Source organism: Antedon mediterranea, chromosome 1 (assembly GCF_964355755.1).
Source record: "Antedon mediterranea chromosome 1, ecAntMedi1.1, whole genome shotgun sequence".
In the NCBI taxonomy this organism is placed as follows: Eukaryota; Metazoa; Echinodermata; class Crinoidea; order Comatulida; family Antedonidae; genus Antedon; species Antedon mediterranea.
The window spans coordinates 13524376-13547279 of NC_092670.1; the positions used below are offsets into that span (position 1 = coordinate 13524376).

Sequence of the window (22904 nt, forward strand, 5' to 3'; positions counted from 1 at the left end):
TGTGCATTTTTTATGTGATTGTTTCTATTCGAGGATTTTTCTTCAGTACGATCAACAACGGCGTAACTCTAAGATAAATTTGATTGAATTTAAATATATTTTACAACTTCATTTAGAAATATGAAATATATGTTTACGATATATGCAATTTCCTCACTGTTTTGATTCGTATAAGCTTGAAATATCACAACAATCAAGAAAAATCTCTAATGCTCATTACTGTGTTCATCAGAGCACAACTTATTACAGCCGTAGGTGTAATTTATGTCCTGCTTGACGTGCATCTATTACTGAATAATCGCGTCGGACTGGGCAGCTAAAGTGTAAACATCTATACTAGGATTTTCTTGACGTGATTACAAAGATATTACGGTATTCATATATATAACAAAAAATTAAAACTTCACACTGTACCTTACTATTGAATATAATTTATATGCAGTATATATGTATTGTATTTACTGAGAGAACAAAAATACATACTTGCCAAAAGCCTCTTTCGTACTGGACTTAATCTGGTAACTAACAGAGAGTCAAACGATTTGACCGGAAAAAATTCAAGTGCGAACCGCCCAGGAAGTCTCACTCCGTAAAACTTACCGTCTCGGTAAAAGTAAATACGCCCACAGGTATAATTGCGAACACATAACAGTGAATTTAAAGAAAAGGCTAATAAATATTTGTTTTTCCATTTTTTTCCAAAAATATAACAAAATCAAAGACAATTTAGATTGTAGACCTTTGTGGCGTCTTCTCGGAACAGATATATATATAATACATCTTTTATTAGCAAATAAGGCTGGACTTACAATGCAGTGTCATAATATGCATCGCATGACGACTGTATCATAGGATATAAGCCTAAACTCTTGATGATACATAACACAGTATATTAATACAAAGAAACAATAAAGTCAAGAAAACGCCTGAATGAATTGATACAAAAATGATGAAATATTTTGGATGCAGCACCGAAAATCTTTTAAATTGACACAGTTAATTTATTTAGCACAGAAGCGCGTAGATATTGAGTTAACATTAAATTGTGACTTTGTATCATGAAATGTGTTATAGTACTTGAAATTATAGAGCCGCCTCCCCCTTCCCCAACATTATTAGTTTCCAAATACTTTGGAAATACTTTCCATACCATTCGGCTATTGTTATGTTTTTTAGGTCTCTCCAGTGCACTCGCGTGGCAATCCATAAGAACTTGTTCGTCTCGTTTGCATTGAAGTACATCGTCTTTATTTTAGTAATTTATTCTACGGCAAATGATGACTACTTCGATTACACTGGAACACCACCATCTCCGTCAATCCTTCAAACCGTAAGTATAACTTGAATTATTTGGCTCAAAAACTGATAGAGGGCGTGCTATTCGCTATTTTTGCCAATATTGAAGATACAGATAACTCGAGATTTTAATAATGCTTTTTTAACATATCCTGAAAATTAATTGACATTGTCGGTTAGTATACTGTTTCCTATCTTTTGTGGGTTCATTACTCAATTTAATTAAATTTAGCTTACTTTTATTTGTATCTCCATTGGGTATCATGGACGTATCGTTAAACAAACTTAATGCCAAGTAAAATTTAGTACCATAACTACTTTGCAATCCTTTAAAATGTTTAGAAAGCATTTATTTTGCTAAGTTTCATTAGTAGTCAATCAAGTAGGCCTATCTTGTTTTTTTAGTCGCGTACAACGCAACTCTACAGCTCACTATGTCGGTCGGTCGGATGGTCGGTAGGTCGGTTTGAGCACGTGACTGCAGCCATGTATATGGCCTTGTTGTACATGGGATTGACGTTGAGCGATAGTTTCGTAGAATAGATATCCTGCGCGGCATGGAAATCACCATTAATATCAAATTGTTTGTCCATTTTGACGCTTGGAATTGTATTTTACGAGATGACTTTAGTTCACTCTGTTGAAGCCTACATATATTCAAACAGTAGTTTATGTGACTTTAAAGTGATCACGTGATCAAGTCAATTAATACGAGTTAATGGATGAATGTTTAAATGAGGAGGCTTTAGTGAAACATACCTAATATGGTAACGTTATATGACTTATCAACATAAAGCGATACAATAAATCATATTTACAGATACTGAAATAACGAATAAACATTGTGCAGACGTGAATAATAGCGGTTAAATTATCATGGGTTTAAATTATGAGAAACGACGTCTGAATCTCTAAATGGTGCTATTCCGTATATTGTATTTGTGTAGTTAAATTCGAGGGTTATAATTCTCAATCTTACTTCCTGATGTTTGAGAAAGTAATAGTTGGTCATTGCAAGTCTCATGGATTATATTATATTATATAAACCCGGTTAAACACATTTATTTTCTAATGTAGTAGAATGTTTCACTTTATATAAGTTAATTTCGTATCATTTAAATATAACGGCTTTCTTGTTGTAAAACATTGAAGCCTGTTTTCCTGTCGACGTTATTCGACGCTATCGTTAACAAAAATCGGCGATCTTCTACGTAAACATTAACATTTTAACGATTTACAGGAAAAGGTACTTTTTTAACTAACGACGACGATAAAAAATGTCGGCGATTTACAGGAAAAGGTGTAATAATCGACGGTAATCGACGCTACAAGTCGCGATCGTTGACAATCGCAAGAGTTGAATCCAGTTCCACTCTAGAGATATCGCAACGCTAAAACGTAAGAACTGACCAATCATCATGGCGATACAACACATGACGTCACATAATTGATGGCAAATTCTGCTGACTACATTTATTTTTGTTGCATCGCGGCGCGGTCAAAGCTAGGCCTAGCCTTACCAAAGTGACTATAAAATGATGTTCCGGAAAGTAGGCGTGGGGATATTAGGTAGGTCTAAAGCCTGTTTTCCTGTCGACGTTAGTTGAAAAAGAAGACAGGAGTTTCAATTCTAACGTTCAACGCTAGAAATCAAATGTTCGCGCTATCGTTAACATTTCAAATTGAAAACGATCGTCGTTGAACTTTTAACGATTAACGATGATAGCGTCGACTAACGTCGACAGGAAAACAGGCTTGAGAGTCTGTGTCACGGGATAGGCCGAGACAAATTATTGTTCTTCTCCGCCAACAAAAATTCATCAAGCGTCGTATTTTTTATTTCGCCAAGCATTTGCAATCTGATTTTAAATAGAAGCGACACATATTTTATGAACAGAAACCGCTTATTAATTTTGTTTAAAAAGTTCATTTTGGGAAAGTAGGCGAGTTATAACATTAACAGGAATGTTTTGAGAAATTGATTATTCCATTATTCGACATTCAACTTCATCTCCAATCCATTGAATGGAACTGGCAATTGCAATATTCTCCACTGCTGAATATAGAAATTTTTATAAAATTAAAAAAAATCACCCCTTTTTTAAAAGTAATTATCGTTAACGGTTTCATTAGAAAAAGATAATCTCTCTACCTAATCTATACATATAAATCAATTTATTTTCTCAGCCTGTGGTTTGTCGACTGACGTTGATTTTAGCTCAGTATTTTGGCATGGTCAATATATTCTGGATGTTGAATGAGGGCGTATTTCTAACAAGTCGAATCGCTATTGCAGTTTTCAGCACAAAGTCAAACTTAAAGTTGTACTTCATAGTAGGTTGGGGTAAGTCACACTTAAATTTGTCACACTTAAAGTTGTACTTCATAATAGGTTGGAGCAAGTCACATTTAAAGTTGCTCTTCGTAGTCACACTTAAAGTTTTACTTCATAGTAGGTTGGGGTAAGTCACATTTAAAGTTGCTCCTCGCAGTTAAACTTAAATTTGTACTAACTTCATAGTAGAATAGGGTAAGTCACATTAAAAGTTGCTCTTCGTAGTAACGCTTGAAGTTATACTTCATAGTACGTTGGGGTAAATCACATTTAAAGTTGCTCTTCGTAGTCACACTTGAAGTTATACTTCATAGTAGGTAGGGGTAAGTCACATTTAAAGTTGCTCTTCGTAGTCACACTTAAAGTTGTTCTTCATAGTAGAATAGTCACACTTTGGTACTTCAGAGTTATGGGGTAACACTAAACGTTATACTTTAGGCATATTATAGTAGGAATGTGTAAGTCACAATTCAGTTTACAGTATTCTAGAAAGGGATAAATAAATATCGTAAATTATGATGAATTTTAATAACATACGATATCCGATGATACATCGTTTCACCGGAAAGCCTTGCCACACAAATACTTAGTTAGGGAAACAATAATATACTCGATTTACTTAAAATCGATGCATTTACCAAAATGTAACAAAAACAGTCATTTTGTATCAATAACTGTCAAGTGTACAGTTTAAGTAAGGTTGTTAAAAGGTCGTTAACTCATCGACCTCGTGTGCTTGGCACTTTCAATCCGATTAAAACCCCGAGGTTTGCCGATTATACCCCAAGGTTTGCCGAGAATAAAATCACCACACATTTTTAACAATTAAAAAAAAAGGTCTCTGCATACAGCCGAGAATAAATTCCATACAAAAGAAACGTATTGAATGTTGACATAATAGATTGCACAGTTTTTAGTTGACAAACGTGAAGAGTTTTGTGACGTAATGCATCACAGGAACGTAAAGATTTTATTTTTTTAATGATCTTAATATCATTGGTAATAAAATTGTCTTCGCTTTGAATGAATATTTTTAGAAGAGGGTTTGAAATCGAATAAAGATTGTAAAAATAAAGAGTTTTACAACTATCGAGTTTCTTTTTTAAACTTTATTGAACTTTACATTTATAACTTAACTATTTTATGATAATTTAAATTGACAAATTAAATCCAAGAGGATTGAATAAAACAAAATAATATATTTTAAATAAACTTCCAGGAATTCCAAATACATATTTTTTTCACATCTCAAAATTAAAATAGTAGAACACCAGTGGGAACCCTTTGGGACCCAATACATTATTCAGCAAACAGGGACTGACTGTAACGTTCTTTTAATAGCAGTGTTCCTTGAGGAGTCTCCAAAAAGAAGGGTTCCAATGTATTTGATCAACGCTTGGTTCCCACTAGTGTATAACGCAGCGGAAGTAAACTTACACGCGCGCAACTTAAGCAAATTACAAATGACGACAATTCGGATATGATTGACGAAGACGACGATTTTCGCTTTTCATACGTACCTTTGTGTTATTACGTTGTACTGAGAACAAAACTTATTTTAAAGAAGTAATATTGATATAAACTAGTATTTGTCCACACGACAACTTAATCGTAATACATTTACAACTTTTCTAAATGTCACTGATTCTGATTTGTACGCTTCAAGGTATGAATTTAATGATCCATTGCCAGTAGACGTGTTGGGGTAATCCGTCTAGTGCTTTCTAAACTCATGTCTAGTCAAATACATCCATAATAATACAAGCTCTTTATTTATTTTCACCAGCGCCTATAATAATACGCCTTGAGCATAACAGGATCAGCGATATCTATTATGTTGCCATATACTAGAACATTTATACGATAATATGTGTGATCTCATAGAGTAAAGAGACTATCTGATAATCTAACCCTTTACCATTATAAATATAAATGACTTAAGAAAAACATGATCAATATTAAATCGGTTACTTTGTGATAAGTTCCTGTTAACTTGTCGGGTTACGGGTTGAAATCAAAATAAATAAGGTGTATTTAGGCTTACCATTAAATAGAAACATAATATGTTAAATTGCATTATACTAAATTTGTCCTGTTTTATACAAATCGGAACGAAAATTACAATGGCTTGCTGAAGTTATTCAAACATGATTAAGGTAGTTATAGTGTTGGATACTTAAAAAAAAAAAACAATTAAAAATAATATATATTATTATATTACACGTTTTGGTGGAGCTTATTTTAAAATATCGGTGCTCACGTCATACTCGATTCGCGAGATTCTTTATCTGTTATGATAGTTGGGCAAACGACAAAACGATGTAATCTACGCCTTCTGATTGATTACTATTTTGTTGTGGGCTCAACTATCCTGTAGATAAAAATCTGATTTATAATTTTTAAGATTATGATTAGGATACGATTTTTATCTAAATGATATTTGTGCATATTACATGCGGTTCTAAGATACAAACAGAAAGAAAAATAAAATAGTCCCCAGCAGAAGCAGTGGCGGATCAAGGGCCTACAAACTCAATTGCACATAGCATTTTTTTGCATCTATTACACTGGTAAATCGCGTTGTATTAATGTTGTGAAGACGTCAGTTTCACAGCCGACAAAGGCAAAACAAAATAAATTTATAAAATAAATAAAATGACGATATGAAAATAAGACAGTTGATGCAGCGGTAGTTTGCTTCGTGTGAAGACAGGTTGAAACAGTGAAGAAGAGACATTAACCTAGGTAGGATTATCACACGTGAAATTTCTATTTTATCTCTAGACAAGCGTAAATCTATTACACAACGACTTAGCAGAGATGACTCGAGTACATGAACCCAATGGTATGATCCGGACAATCATTATCTTAGAATCTCACCTGATGGATTATGCTCATCAATTATTTATTTTACAGATTGATACAACACCTACACCTACATTTTTATTGTCGACATCACAATAAACCGACCGATGACAACAAAATAATCGTGTTTTTAATTGTATGGGCGTCAATTGTTGTATGTCCGTTGTTTTACCGACATACGACTCGAACGTGTGTTTCGTTATTTTTTATTACGTTCAAAAAGTTTTTTTGTATACGGAAATATGGCATTACCAACACACTCTAGATACATTAATTGTCTTGTCAAAGTCAAGTAGAAATAATCAAACTCAAAGAATGCCAACATTATAACACTTTGATTTTAATGGAAACGTACATCGTTATATACATACATTTATTACGTATATCTTTGACATTATTTTAAAAAGATGTCACACTACTTCAGTATACTAACCAAAACAAACATTAAAAAAATGAAATAGGCCTAACCGTTAGCGTAAAATAATAGTATAATATCATATCCTATACAATATGATTCTGGAATAAACTGACGTATTTATCGTTTATGGGATAACTAATAATAAAATGTATCGGCAAAACATGTGAAACAGACAAACTAACACGACAAGTAAAGGTGCGCTTATGTCGACATGAAACTCAACTCAATTGTTTCGACATAAGCGATCCGAGCAACTGAACGCAACTAACCACCACAACTGGACAGGAAAATACACTTCCGGTAATGGTGCGATATATACACTGTAGATACAGATATAACCATGGGAGTGATACCAACAAGATAGCCAGGGCTCGTGAATAAATATAATATTATTACAGTAATACCATTATTTTTTATTAGGATATCCTATTGTGTTTGTGGTTATCTGGGCTGTATTGATGTCATTAAACTTCGACGGTTGCTGGAATAACTATGTTGATTCAAACTTTCTACTCATTTTAAGTGTGCCGCAATTTGTAGCATTCTTAGTAAGTAATTTAATTAGACCTTTATCATTTTTGTTTTCTTAATTTATTTGTAAAAAATAGAATAAAAAATAATATAAAAAATAAAATGCATTGCTATATTTAATTTCAGTTCGATCTGAACAGTTTTATTATGTTGATAAAATAATCTTTCAACAAGTATAAAACAACAATTAGCTAAATGTTTTCGTAAATCTGGCTTGGTAAAATAAAACGATGCACACCGGATTTGTACGTACTGGCAGTGAACGACTTGTTACTATTGCCTTTCTATTAATGGCGCTTTGTGTATTACGTCATTCATTAATATAAATCACGCATAACGGATTTTAACTAGCGCCATCACATACACCAGCCTCTACTTCAAGAAAAGCCTTCGGGATTCTTAGTGCTGTATTTCCATAACACTATTTTTGTCTAGTATCATAGCCAAATTCCGTTATTTAGCAACTCTTGTGTTTCACAAATGTCTGTACCGAATGATGAATGAGTGTTATCATGTCTTAACATCAACATCTTTAAGTATCGCTGTCTTTTGCAGCAATCTTCATCCCATATGATACTGTGAGATTATTTTGAGGATTATTTTGTAATTTCAACGTAATGTCAAACTTGTTTTTCTATCTTTTTTAAAGCTTAATATGATCATTCTTATCAATATTATAAGGATTTTGATTACCAAATTACGTGCAAGCCATGCCGTGGAAACCAATCAAGTCAGGTAACATTATAATGAATGATTCATTGATTAATTTAAAAATTAATTTTGTATTTGTTTATTAAACAATTATTTGCTCTCGTTCCTGTTAGTATTCTATTGTTTCATATAGCAAGAGTTGCGTTGTTTGAAAGAGTTCGTACAGACCTGTAGTCTGGTTTCCACTTGGAAAGAACGCAATTAGTGAACTTGCCAATCACAAGCGACAGTTCGGGTGATCCATCGTGTCGTGATTGGTCAAATCACTTTCCTTCTGCTGCGTCCAAGTGGAAACCAATCTTTTAGCAACCTCCTGGTTAGAATACTGGTTTAGAATATTTGACTGACACAATGGTTTGGATTTGTTCTCGCATAGGTTAACTACTACAACCTAGTTAGGACTACACGCCTAGGGAACTTTAATACATGTTTGATTGACACTTGTTATTTTACTGATTTCACTATTATTACAGGAAAGCTGTAAAGGCAACCGTTGTTCTTCTACCACTTCTCGGCGTGGCACTTATGTTGTCATTCTGGCAATATCCCGGTGACGAAAACCACACCTACCATTTTGTATTCTCAGTTGTTATTTCGACTCAGGTACTAGGCCTATTGATTCTAGTGACGCAACGGCATGTGTCTACAAAATATTATGCCGTTAAATGATATCATAATGATGACAGCGATTTAACTTAATATACACTTTAATCAAAACAATGATGACCTGTAAGAAGTATATATAATATTATCCACCGGTACCGGTAATGGCAATTAGATACTGATTTTTAAACATATTTACAGTATACCAATGCATCACGTGATTAATTCTGTTATTTAAATCAGCACAACTAATGGTTGAACTAGCGCCATCACATAATATTATTAGATAAAAAACGACAAAAATTAAATAACAGTGTATTTTTATTACTTACAGGGGATGTTTGTTGCTGTAATTTACTGTTTCTTAAATACAGAGGTAAGTATATGGACACCGAGAACATTTAGATTAGGCTATCTACGTACCCACGGCAGGCATTAGTGCTGTATGTTTACCCACCAAATCAGCACACCGGGGTACGGCCCTCTACGGTTTTCGAATAGTGTACCGAGTTTTTTAACATGCACTGTATAGGCGTAACCAACGACTTTACGTTCCATCCAAAATACATGTCAAATAAACACAGTATACACCCGTTCTTCCCTTTATTTTATTTATTTTGACTTTCATATTGTGCTTATTAGAATAGTAAGACACACACTATATACCATGAGGTAGACTAATGATGACCATATATTTTACTTATTTTAATTATTTAAACGTCAGTAATATGCAAAACAAACAGAAAGACTCTCTCTCATCTCTTAAAACGTTTTCCGTCATTCATTACTAGTTCTACGATTTCTTTCCATATTTTCTGTTTTTGGCAGGATGTTTTGTTATTGTGCTAAAATCTACATTTTTTCCTCAATTATTTTGTTTTAATTATTTCAAATGCAATTCTTCTAAAATAATTATTGATTTGTTGAAGGTTCAAATGACGATCAAAAGAAAATTAAAGAGAATAAATGTAATGAAAAAGACGAGAGGACCTGGACGTCGCATGCAAGCTAGCAGCCCTGCTTCATTCATGGTCGCCACAAGCTCTGAGGTAGTGCTTCCTATGTCTTATCGTAAGAAAACAGCGACCTCTATAGATAACCCATTCTGGCCCGAACATTCCGAGGCTTTGAAAGAACAAAGTGTACAATCAAACGAAAAAGAAGTCATTGATAATAACGAGAACAATAATATTTGTCCAAATGTATAAACTAGAAAACCTAATTGGTTGAAAAAGACATACAATTTGACGCATGCGTACAGAATGTGTGTATTACGACCGTTTAAGTTTGGTGGCGCTGTTCTTAAATACTTGTTTTATGAAATGAAGATGTAAATAATTGTAAACAACAATATTTCAAAAACAACATATATTAGCCTAAACACACAAACATACATTATATTTTTACCTATTACCAACATGTGCATGGTACTGCCACATTGTATAATATAATGATTACAAAAATGGTCTAAAGTCTCACCGCGGAGGAATATTTAGTTCATGTTCTAACTGTATATACTGTATATATTAAGTCACTTGGTTATTTGTTTATATATTTCATACACTATTCTTATCTCTAACTCGACTGTTAATAACAGTGTCTTGTGTTATGTACTTTTAGTGATTTTGTTGTTTTGCATTGTGTATATCATGTCCCGTCTCGTTCTCTTCATCATACTAACAGTTCAACAAGACTAATGTGAGTAGATATACCGTCTTGTTTTAAACCTGGTTGGTTTGAAAACATCAACAGAAAAATAAAAAATTTTTTTACTAGTGTTTTTATATAACAATTATGTTAGATTATTCGTTGGCCACTCTTCGAATTATAGACTATCAAAAGGAACTGAAATAGTAGGCTATATTTGTTTTTAAATGAAGAACGACATTTTATTTTTATTTGCATATTGGCAAAAGCAATGCCCTTTGAAAACCTTAATTTATTTTACAATCAGTTAATGGCACCACGGTGATACATGCGCGTACATAATTTGCATATCATGATATTTTAACGATTTTGTACGCGCACGTCAATTTCGAACTTTAATAGTTAAGTTAATACAACATTTAAAACGACCTTGTGTTAAAGAAAGTAAAGTAAGAATATTATAATAGTTACTGTACTCCTATCTAAATTGCATACTAACAAGATATAAAGAAATCATTTGTGTATTTATTCATATTTTATACTAAATATTGACTAATAATCACATGTTCATCACATTTTATGTTTTATTGTACATACATATTATTCTACACAATCTGAAATATTTGTATTTTTATAAACTTGTTCATGTGTTAACATTTCTTGTCTTGTTTAATCATCTATCAACAATTTATAAAAAATTTCATAACAGCCAAAGATACCGAAATAAACGTATTTCTATATTTCAGACTAAATCAACAACGTATGTTTAAAGAGGAAGATGGAAGTGGCATCTAAAAGTGGTAACATATTACGTTTTCTTTCAGACAATTTAAGTTTACATTAAGCGCACTATATGTATTGTACATTTCAACAGTGCATTACGTATAAATTGAAACCGACATGTATGTAATTAGGAATTTATAAAGGCTAATTTATTCACCCACCGACACAAAGAAACACAGCGTCAACGCGCGCGTACAAATGTCGTCATTATATAAACGCGGGTATAATTATCGACGTAGTTACTCAGTTTTAATGTTGATTATGATTATTAACACACAATATATACAATTATTGTATTATTTAAAATGTTGTACATACGTGTATATAAAATTTATGTACCAAATCAGTTGTATATTTGTGGTGCTAACTGTACATACTCTGGTGCTGTGTGACCGAAATATATGTTGCCAAATTATCGTTGTGCCAATTATTAGTAGATTTTGTTGTAACTGAAATCGAGTGTTTTTGCTTTAGATGACACTTCACAGTTGGTAAAGTATATAAAGATAAACGAGTATTAGTCCAAGTCAGATACATTTATTAGAGCTTTATCAAAAACAGTTTTATCGTTTGGTGTACATTTTTTTAGAGGTTCAAATAACATAAAACAAGTTAAATAGTATAATGATCTTTCATACAATTAAATGCAGAACATATAAAATGATATATACTACTGACTGTGTAAATATTTTTTAGTAGATAATGTTTTAAAAAAACTATATCAGCAGTACCACGTTATGAGAGCATGTATAAAGTAATATGGACCATTGACTATTAAGACTTTGCTTGTTCTAACTTTGGCACTAACTGTTAAATTTTAGAAATTCATTCCAACTTGTAATGTTTTATTCAAAGATTATTCAATATGTAAAGGGTATAAGTGTGTGTTCAGACGATATCTAAGGTTAAACAATTATCTTAAAGATGTGTTTGTTAAGAATGATAATAACATTGTTATCAAGTATCGACAGGTTAGAGACTTTACCAAGTTCATACATGATGACGTATAATAAATAGAGTTTGTAAATAAGAATGACGTATTTAATGTTTATAAAATTATTCAACGTTCACCGAAGTTAAAGAAAATACACAGAAAACTGTTATGGAAATAAATGTGGATAGTTTCTTAAATTTGTATGGACATAAATAGTAATTATCACTTGTATTACTTTTTATTTTAAAACGAAAGATAATCTTTAAACATTCCTATGATATATAGTTTCTATTATATGTATTACACACATGATACTACGATTTTAATGTCCTTAAGTAACTAACAATTTAACAGTAATACATTTTAATAATCTGTTATTTTAAATTTCTAGTTTTACGATGGTGCTACAAAGGCTAGACTATAACCTTATGAATCTTTACTTTCGATACTTTAAAAATCATTCGATTTGGTAAACTTTTAATTTATTTATTATACACGGTATTTTTTATATGTTATTATTCTCATTTTATGTGCAGTGAAGTGTGTAAACATGTACAGTATTTTAGTATCTATGTTGTGTGTGAAGTGCTAATTGTTCATTATTGTCCCTTTGTCCGGAGTCAATGGAAATAATGTCAAAGTTCAAAATAAATCGTAGAAAAAAAACACAGTATTGTTTTTTTTTAAATATATTTTGTTATTATGCAACGAAGAAAAATCACAACAATGTGTACGCTGATCATAGTAAATATTTATTTGACAGCTGAGTAACAAAACAGATTGAACCATACATGTTTCGGTAGAGCTTCTACCATTCTTCCGCCACCATCAAATATCAAATATGAGATACAGATCAAGAGTATATGAGTGAACATGAGAGAATGACTTGTAAATAACTAACGTAATGCCTGAATAAACGAAAATAGAGTGAAAAGTTAAAAAGTACAAGTTATTCAATTGGCTAAAGTTATTAGTAAAAAACACGTAAAATAAGCCTACGTAAAACTAACAATCTCGTAAGAAATATTTGTACTGTTAAATTGTTCATAAAGGTGAATTGATATAAGGGTGGTTTTTAATATTCAAATTATTATTACTACATTACAACAACAAACATCACTAAGTAAGTTGGCAGAAAAGACACGGGAACTGAATCTATCTCAGTAGCTGAGTACTTGCTAAGAAACTCAAATAAAACAAATCATAACATGTCAATAATCTTATATTCATTCATCAGAACAATACAATTAACTATTTTGCATATTCAATAGGTATAGAATGCATGGGTTTTTTATGGTCTATTTAATTAACAGTTTAAATGTAGATGGTCTTCTTGAATAATGTTACTTATCTAATTGGATTGTAAATAGTTGTACGTTGAACATTAAATAACAACTTTAAAGGTAACCATGGTTTAACAACGTAGAGATATATAATAACAATATATCAGAACAATTGCGAGATTGGCTGTGAATTCGTAAATGTATAATAACATCAGTTTTCACTGTTGTTAACATACAGGTGATAGGCATCCGTCATTTCAATTGCTTTTCGGGACTTGTCTATTTACCCGTTGAGTTTCTAACCTGGTTAATAGTTTCTTTTAATATCAAATAATGAGGTGCATTATATAGTTATAGTCGTGAAATAATATAAAGATTCAACGTAGTTTTCTTATCTACTTGGAATGTTAATGCTCCTCAACTTGTTGTCGTTACAGTAAGATTCATCACAGTAGTCAAAACACACAAACTGTTCGCCATGGCTTGGAGTTTGTACTGTTTGACATTTCTCACCATTCGTGATGCAACTTCTGTATATTAGTTTCGTGCCATTAGACGTAGTTGCCTGACCCGTCTACAAAATGACATACATTACGTCATATCAGGTCATCATGATAGTGCATACCATAATGTATAACATAGTTTACTTATTATAGCCTTTTAGAACTATTGCTTCTAAATGATGTTATTCAATTTCCAACTACAGAAAGGTACAAAGATTTTGAAATTAATTAATATTAAATTAGTCACTTACTACGCATATTTTACTGTCTTCACACACGACCGTACCAACTGTATTACCCGAAACCCTATCAATACAGTTTGAGTTTACTTCATCAAAAATACCGTCTACATTTGTGCATTCGTAACATGTCAAAGAGTTCACTGTATACAAACAAAGATAAAATATTAAAGATGGATTAACCCCTTGAAAAAATAATTTGTTGACCAAAAATTGGGCCGATATTTTTTTTAATTAGAAACAAACTGTAATTTAATGACAAAACAATAGACAAATTGGCTCCCAGTTTTTGGTTGAATTTAACCGCTTCTTTTGTCATTTTATAACTGAAACATTATTTTTTTCGGGTTTTTTTTCTAAGGAAGTGATTACCTTTGTTAAATCTACAAAATGGCTTATTCAAAGTCTGATTTTATTAATCTTCATTTATCATGTTTTTTTTTTTTGGGGGGGGGGGGGGGGACACAATACATCTTTAAACAAGGACATAAAGATAGCAATTTCACTAAAGATACTACAATTGGAAGAATGAACAACCCCTGCATAATTAAAAAAATAACGGTTTTCAATGTGGATGTACTTCGGGATATTATAGAAACAAACTATTTGCAAAACATACCATGCTGGAAACACATTGCTAATTCTTCAGAGCACCGTTTGTTTAAAATTAGAGATTTAATTTAGCATGGTGGTAAAGTTTTTGGGGTTTTTTCACAAGAAGACAACATTTAAGTTTTCTGTGTCTTTATACATCCGCTCTGACGAGGGCGGGTATCCGTATCCGTCCGTTCATCGAAATATTTGTGTGCTTAAGAATAACAGTTCCAGTAAAATTACCTTGGTAAGAAAAAAAAAAGCATAATGTAGAGATGAATACCAACTTCATTTTCATCAAATATGAAACAAATATTGGATGGAGAACTAAATATAAACAAAGTTAAAATAATAAAACAAAATGCAATAAATAATATTTTAAAATTATTATTGGAAAACATAATTATGGCCTGTCCACATGCATTTAAAAAAATTCTCGGTGGAAACAACGGGAACTGTTTTCAAAGTGTCTTTTTTGCGAAGTTATCCTTATGTTTAATGGAAAAACACATAGTTGGATTGGAACCTTTATAACATAATGGTGCATTGATGATAGTGATATATGTATAACTTTTGATTGGCCAATTTGCTTCGCATCATGGCGACATGAGGAAGCACAGACCATTTTAATCACTGGGTCCATGCATAAGACAGAATTGCTTTCATCACAATCAATTAAAAATGTACGTGGAATACAGATCAAATCGATTTTGCAACAGCAGTTATCCTAATTGTCAGAAATGGCGATATTATATTAATGCCTAATAGTTTACAATAATCTATTAAATCTATTGGAACGCTTATTAGGTATAACATATTAAACTTAAAACTTACCAACAATCCTGATGTCTCTTCTTCCAAACTTAGTTTGGATTGAAGATTGGTAATGTTACGGTATTTATAATATATTCTTCAGTCACGCTTTAATGACAACTAAGATGTTTTCTTTTACTTTTGTAAATGCATATCCTTTTCGTATTGTTTTGTTTGTAAATCGCTAATAATTCTAAGATTTAATGTAATACAAATAAATATTTTAAATATTAATAAACAAAATAAATGTATAATCCCATACGTACTGCGTTGACCTCGTTTCGTTTTCGTTCAAACTGAAAAGTATTGTTGGCGAAAATGGATCCGTTAATTTTAAAAACGGATTTAATATTTAATTTATTTTATTATATGTGTGAGTGGAATTTTACATTTTTTGTTAGATAGTCATATCCGCATGTGGTTTATTCTCCATAATAATTGAAAGCATTATATTTAGAATAATACATTATTATGATGAAAAGGGCAATTATTTTCAAGACTCTTCGTTGAATAGAACGGTTAGGAAAAAGGCTATTGAACGAGTAGGCCTATAGCCGCGGCGAAGATTTTGTTGCCACGGCGTACAGGGCGTTTACCGGTACATGACGGCGCACACTACAGTTTTTGGTTTTCAACCGCTCATTGGCTATCGTGCAACTCTTATCAATCAATCAATCAATCAAAGTAACATTTATTTCTCTTGTCTTTCATAGGAAATAAAAATTAACAGTAAAAATTATTAAAATAAGAGGGGCAACATTCCTAAAAAGCAAAGCTTGTATAAGGCAGCCCATAGAAAATGAAAAAAAAAAAAACAGGACAACACGGGAACCGGAAACAGGACAAAAACAGTAATGAAGACTTTTAGATTCAGGGTACCGAAAAGACTAAATATCAAAACTACAATGAGTGAAAGGATAATTAAACATAACTAGATAAGAGGTGCCGTTTCAATTTAAAAAAAAAACTCTTCTTAGACAAAGCACTTTTTATATTAACTGGTACGTTATCCCAAAGTTTAGGACCAGTGAACTTAATGCTATATGTTTAAAAGAAGTAGTTTTAAAAAAAGGAATACGTATTTGATTTGCGCTCCGAGTACTGTGGTTAGGAAAATTAAGATTGAAACTAAATAAATCATCAAAGTGTGATGGCAGGATCGAGTTTAGCCATGAATAGAGGAAAACACTTTGTTGAAGATGGTTAATATCCTGAATTTTAAGAAGACCAAATGAAGAAAATAAAGGATTGGAATGTGATAAAGGAGGAGCATTTGCTATGTATCTTACGGTTTTCTTTTGGATCAATAACAGTTTGTTTAAGTAGTACGGGTATGTATTACCCCAAATAATATTACAGTAAGTGAGGTAAGGGAGGATTAGTGAACAGTAAAGAATCCGGAGTATGTTTTGAGGGATGAAAGATGATAATCTATATATGATACCAGAACTTTTGGATATTTTGTTTTCGACTTGAGTAATCTGATGTTTCCAATTTAGCTTACAGTCCAGATAAACCCCAAGAAATTTAGTTTTCTCAACAATAGGTATTAATTGATCTTTAATTTTTAGTTTAAAAGTACTAGTATTTAGTGGTATTTGTGAATTTTTGAACACCATACAACAGCACTTCTTTAGATTAACAGAAAGTTTGTTTGCAGAAAAGTCTGTTAAAATTTTGGGTAGATTTTCGGTTGATATTTTAAAAAGGGAATCTATATTTTTATCAGTGCAAATTAGGGTTGTGTCATCAGCATACAACAGAAAAGAAAACATATTTGAGGCATTATGGATATCATTTATGTATAATAAAAATAATAGAGGCCCAAGCAGGGAACCGTGAGGGACTCCACAAATAATAGGAAGAAAATCAGAAAGGGTGTGTTTAAATTTGTGTGCATTGCTTGCGGTTTGAAAGGTAGCTTTTGAATAAATTATATACAGGGCCACGGATTCCATAAGTATGTAACTTATATAATAAAATATCGTGATCAATTGTATCAAAGGCCTTCGAGAGGTCAATGAAAAAACCAATGGCAAATTCACCCCTCTCGAAGGCCCCAATAATTTCATTTGTTAATTGAAGAAGTGCGGTGGATGTATTATAGTTCTTACGAAAGCCAAATTGTTTATTGTAAAGATAAGATAATTGTATGTTCGATCATAAATGAGGCGTTCAAGTATTTTGGAAAAGATCGGTAGCACTGATATAGGACGGTAATTACTGGAATCAGATTTGTCACCAGTTTTAAAAATAGGAGTTACTTTAGCTAGTTTAAGGGTGTCAGGAAAGGTGCCATTTACAAAACAAAGATTGAAAATGTAGCAGAGGGGTTCGGAAATAAAAGGGATATGTTGTTTAATAATAGACGGGTTAATATCATCAATGCCAGGTGCTTTACTATTTTTGAGGCGCATAACAATATCCATAATCTCAAAAGCAGTCACAGGATTGAGAAATAAAAAATTTATGGATGGCGGAGGGAGGTAATCCTTAAAATTTGCATTAGACGTGTCTATATTTTTGGTGAGGGTAGGTCCAATATTAACAAAAAAATTATTTAAATGATTTGAAATTATGTTGGGATCATCCGTTAAGTTTCCTTAGCAATTTATAGTGGACTCTTCGAAATGCTTACTTTCATTCGTTTTTATGAGACTATTTATAATTGTCCATGTTCCTTTGATATTATCCTTCTGCTGCTTAAACTTTTTTTCATAATAAATCGCGTTTTGTTAATTTTATTAAAGAGTTAAGGGAGTTACGGAATTGCTTATATTCATTTATGTTTTTGTCATTCGGATAGCGGAGGGATTTGGAATACAGTTTTTGTTTATGCTTTATTGAATTTAAGAGTTCATCCGTCATCCAGGTCTTTATTTTTTTTTTCCTGCAGACTGCTCTTGAATTGGAAAATGTTTATCATACAGTCGTTTGAATTCAGTTTCAAATGAAAGTAAAGCAATATTAGGATCATCCGTACCATAAACACCAGTCCAATTCATGTTAGACAAATCGTTGTTTATGTTTGAAATATTTGTTTCGTTAAATATTCTGGGTATGATTAGGGCTTACATAGTTTTTGGGACGGTTTGGTATATTTGATAAGGGTGTAATGTTAATAATGGGCAAATGATCACTAATGTCACTATAGAAAAGTCCAGATAGACTTGATGATTCAATTTGATTAGATAATATATTGTCAATTAATGTTGCTGACGTTCGGGTAATACGAGTTGGTCTATTGATTAAGGGTAAAAGGAAATTACTAAAGACAGAGTTAGCAAAATTGTTGGATTGATTATCGGACTGATGTTTAAGTAGGTCAATGTTAAAATCACCTAATAAGTAAATTTTTTTTGTTGGTTTTTGCTAGATTATTTAACAGGAGATCAAAAGCGTCAATAAAATCATTCGTATCAAGAGATGGTGCCCTATAGATTACACCAACAATAATGTTTTGATTGGATTCAAGTTCAAGTTCAATAAAAAGGGAGTCGCATAGGGAGGGGTTTAGGAAAAGATCAGTTCTCTCTTTGAACACATTGTTATTTCGAACATACAGTCGTACTACACCTCCACCAGCCCGCCCTAGTCTGTTTTTTGAAATAAAAGAATAACTGGAGATATTGGTTAATGGATTATCATCTTTCAACCAGGTTTCCGAGACTGCAATTATATCGAAATCATAATTTACATTGGTTAAAAATAATTTGAAAGAATCAATGTTATGAAGTAAACTTCTAGAATTAATATGCAAAGAAGAAAAGTGTTTCAAGTTACTGAGCTCTCCAATTAAGTTGGTTAGTTGGTCAGGTTGATAGTACTTATAATTGAGCTGGATAGAGGAAGAGAAGAAATTGGTATCAGGGTCAAAGTCATGAACATGTTTATCATAGTCTGCGTATGGGTTGAAAATTAAATTATTTAATCGATCTTGGTTAGGAAATGTTTCGGTACAGGGGTTCATTTGGGAAGAAAATGACATATAAACAAGTACAAATCCAACACAAAAACAAAACCAGATAAACTGGGGACAGGTTAATGAGAAAAATAAATGTACCAAGTGGAATACCAGAGATCAGTCTCCATTAGAGATAAAAGTGCCTACACATTTTTTTTTTCTTGAAAAAAAAAATTTAAAAAATGTCTTATTAATGTTGTAGAAATATAAACGAGAACAATTATTTCAATAATGAATTAGGAAATTCAGAAAAAGAAATTATGAATAAACAAGTTGAGGAAACACTTTATATGTAAGGTAAATAAATTAATAATAATTTCAAAAATTAAGAGTTTATGCAAACAAAATATGTTCTTGAAAAATCAAATGGATCTAAACAGTTCCATGTATGTGTAAGATAAGAGTTAAATGTTTTCAAGATCAGCAAAAGAACGAATTGGCTTCACAACATCACGGCCTTTAACTTGGATCAATGCAAACACTCTTCCATCTACCGACCATGCTGACCATACCCTACTATGCTCACTTGTTTTGCGTAACAGATCGATGCGTTTACGGGTTAAGTCTTCCTGTATGGAAGCTTAGTATTATTTGTTTACATGCTATTTCCTTTTTTTTAATTGTAATATATCCATTATCCATAATATGTACTTTTCAATGAGATATAAATAAATCAAATAAATGACTCAACTTAATTTATTTTGATGTGCATTTATTCAAAATAATGGAGGTCACAATAAAGAACATTCGTTTTTATATAAAACAAAATACTAATATATTTGTTTTAACGCGTTATCAATTGTTAATTTAATTAGGTTTGAAGGTGACCTAGGCCTAAATAGTCATTCGGATATTTAAATAATTAGGAGGTGCAATAGAAATGGTCCTGAATTCTAAAATCCAGGTTATCCATTACAAAAAGATCCTTGACAAGCCGCAAAATAAAACCACTGTTTACCGATGTTCGTCGATACCAGCATTTTTTGATAAATCTTGATATCCTTGCTCATACAATCCCTATATATTATTTCGAGGCCAGTAGATGTGATTGTATGACCCCACTGAAATAGAAATCATAAAAGTAAATCGTATGCAAATGATTTGTCGAAACTGTTTGATAATAGTATACAAAAATACGGTAAAACTAATAGGGCAAATATAAAACATCCTTTTTTTGCGGTTAGTTATTAATGCTTTTGAAACCATTAATTCACTTACACCACATAATTTATCTTTTCCACATTCAACCTTAATACCATAGTCAAAACAATCTGGGATTACATATGTTGGGTCCAAAAACTCTCCCACATTAGAGCACTTGTAACATTCGAGTGAGTTTACTAAAAAAACAAAATAAATTAAAAAAAGGTATTTTATTGATACACATTTTATTAAAAATGAATCGATTTTTCTTCTATTACTTGAGGACCTATTCACAAACTTTTTCTTCTAGTTCGAAACCGTGAGAAAATTCCCTACGGTTCTTTATTATACCCAGATGACAATGAAATGGGAGTAAAGTATCTTGACTATGCTACAAGCAATATATATTTGACATACCGAAGCGATGCCTCTCACATGCTTGTTACAGAATGATTGAATCACATAAATAAGTCCAATTACCTTGGTAAGTAAAAAGACTGCAAACTGCTACAAAGATGATCAACTTCATTTTCAGCGATTATCAAATGAAAATTCACTAGTATACAAATAAACAAAGGAAAGAGACCAAATACATCAACATCAATATTAAAGTACGAAATGTTTAGAAAAGTGGAAAGAATCTCAAATTGGAACTCTTCTGGAACGTTTTCTATGCTTACACTATAAGACTACTGTATGTTTCATTTTTCGCACCACATAGATTAACGCAATGTGATGGTAGCAGTATTAACAGCTCTTCTTGGTAAGTATGATCGCAAAGGTGTTTTAATTTATTATCCCATTTAAGAAGACTTATATATGTGAAATGTATCAATCAATATCAATTAAATATATTTATTTTTTTACATATTCCCTACATTTACTCTACAATAAACACTTTAGGAATTTGAGCTCTTTTGTTTATGTTATGTATTTTCTGTATTGATGTCTGTGACAACCTTTTGTATATTATACATTATTGTACTTTAATTAATGAAATAAACAGGATCATACAATTGGATGATAATAAAAGCGTAGCTGTTTAAAAAATAGAGGTATTGTTATTTTAATTGTAATTTTTAATCACCCGCTTTGTTATTAATGATCATTACCATTCCCTAAACAATGATACATTTACCAATTGTTCGATTGATTACAACGGCTTGAATCATTATTTTACCAATTAATTATACTTTTATATTTATTCAGTTTAATGGACACATCTTTGCCACTAATTAACATATTTAAGCTTATGGTAACTTTTACTACCTCTAAATGTGTTATTGCTCTCATAAAACAATCAGTACCAACAATTGGATGGTGGTATTATTCAACGTTTAAAACCATGTCTGGAAAATTAGTTTAAATTATGTTCTTTTTACATTTTAAATTAAAATCTTTCAATCAATATTTATGTTATTTATTTATAATGACTGATTTGTATTGCATCACACATTACAAATCAGCTTGCTGTTGCTTACAGCTGATGATTACTACTGTATCCTTACTGTGAATATGTTTCACTAATATATAGTTGCTTAAAGACGTGTATCTTCATATATTTTTTAGCCCTCTCTTAGATTCAGGTATTTGCGTGTTCACCAAGAAGAATTCTATCTCAATGTGTTTATGCATATTAATTTGACGATATATGTTTTTTTTTAAAACTTTGTATAGACTAATACATTATATAGGCCTGTATGTGGTACATGCAAGCGAAATCAGACATAAGTCGCATGTGTAAATTTGTAGACAGTCAAAAATAATAAAAGGCTGAAAAATTACATTTTTTTTTAAATTTGTACAGAAACTGATTTATTTACATTACCTTGGTCTTTTTCTATTTTGCATAAATGTTTTGTGTGGTATGTTGGTTAAAAAATAGTGTAAATTATATATGATTTTCTAAAAAAAATGCTTTATGCTTAAATTGAAAGTATTCCAGTGGGTTGTTTTTAATTACAATTTTGAATAATAATAGAACAATAGTTATTTTAACAAAGGTGCGAAATTTCATTGAAATACAACAATTAGAAAACCATTTTCTTAAAGTGTAAATTTAAACTTAAACAGTTTGTAAGTGTCATTTCATCTATATATAAATTTACGTAAGGGCAAAAATCGGTAAATCGCGCGTTATTTCTAGAATGTTTACTCGATGGTATGTAAAGTTGGTTTGTACTTTCGGTACTGATTTTAACCACCTGATGTAACCCTGTCTACTAATTAAATTGAGTTCGAT

At 31.5% G+C, this 22904-nt stretch overlaps 2 protein-coding genes across 7 annotated transcripts in view; one reads left to right on the forward strand and one right to left on the reverse strand.

The window, feature by feature from the left end:
* LOC140057360 (calcitonin receptor-like) overlaps positions 1-12776 on the forward strand; it is a 62663-nt gene extending 49887 nt beyond the window's left edge. For 4 of the 6 annotated variants that reach the window (XM_072103000.1, XM_072103009.1, XM_072103016.1 and 1 more), the window contains exons 6-12: positions 1177-1330; positions 3484-3640; positions 7335-7462; positions 8095-8180; positions 8630-8759; positions 9094-9135; positions 9689-12776. In XM_072103000.1, the coding sequence (XP_071959101.1) occupies positions 1177-1330; positions 3484-3640; positions 7335-7462; positions 8095-8180; positions 8630-8759; positions 9094-9135; positions 9689-9967 (976 nt within the window). In that variant the 3' untranslated portion in view covers positions 9968-12776. The remainder of the gene's footprint in view (positions 1-1176; positions 1331-3483; positions 3641-7334; positions 7463-8094; positions 8181-8629; positions 8760-9093; positions 9136-9688) is intronic. The other 2 variants (XM_072103034.1, XM_072103024.1) reach the window with 2 other exon arrangements.
* A 7457-nt stretch (positions 12777-20233) lies between these two features.
* The window catches only part of LOC140046785 (uncharacterized), a 31391-nt gene continuing 28720 nt past the window's right edge, over positions 20234-22904 (reverse strand). The window contains exons 2-4 of the mRNA XM_072091516.1: positions 21143-21218; positions 20738-20859; positions 20234-20580 (exon numbers count right to left, since the gene is read on the reverse strand). Of these exons, the coding sequence (XP_071947617.1) occupies positions 20425-20580; positions 20738-20859; positions 21143-21191 (327 nt within the window). The 5' untranslated portion in view covers positions 21192-21218 and the 3' untranslated portion in view covers positions 20234-20424. The remainder of the gene's footprint in view (positions 20581-20737; positions 20860-21142; positions 21219-22904) is intronic.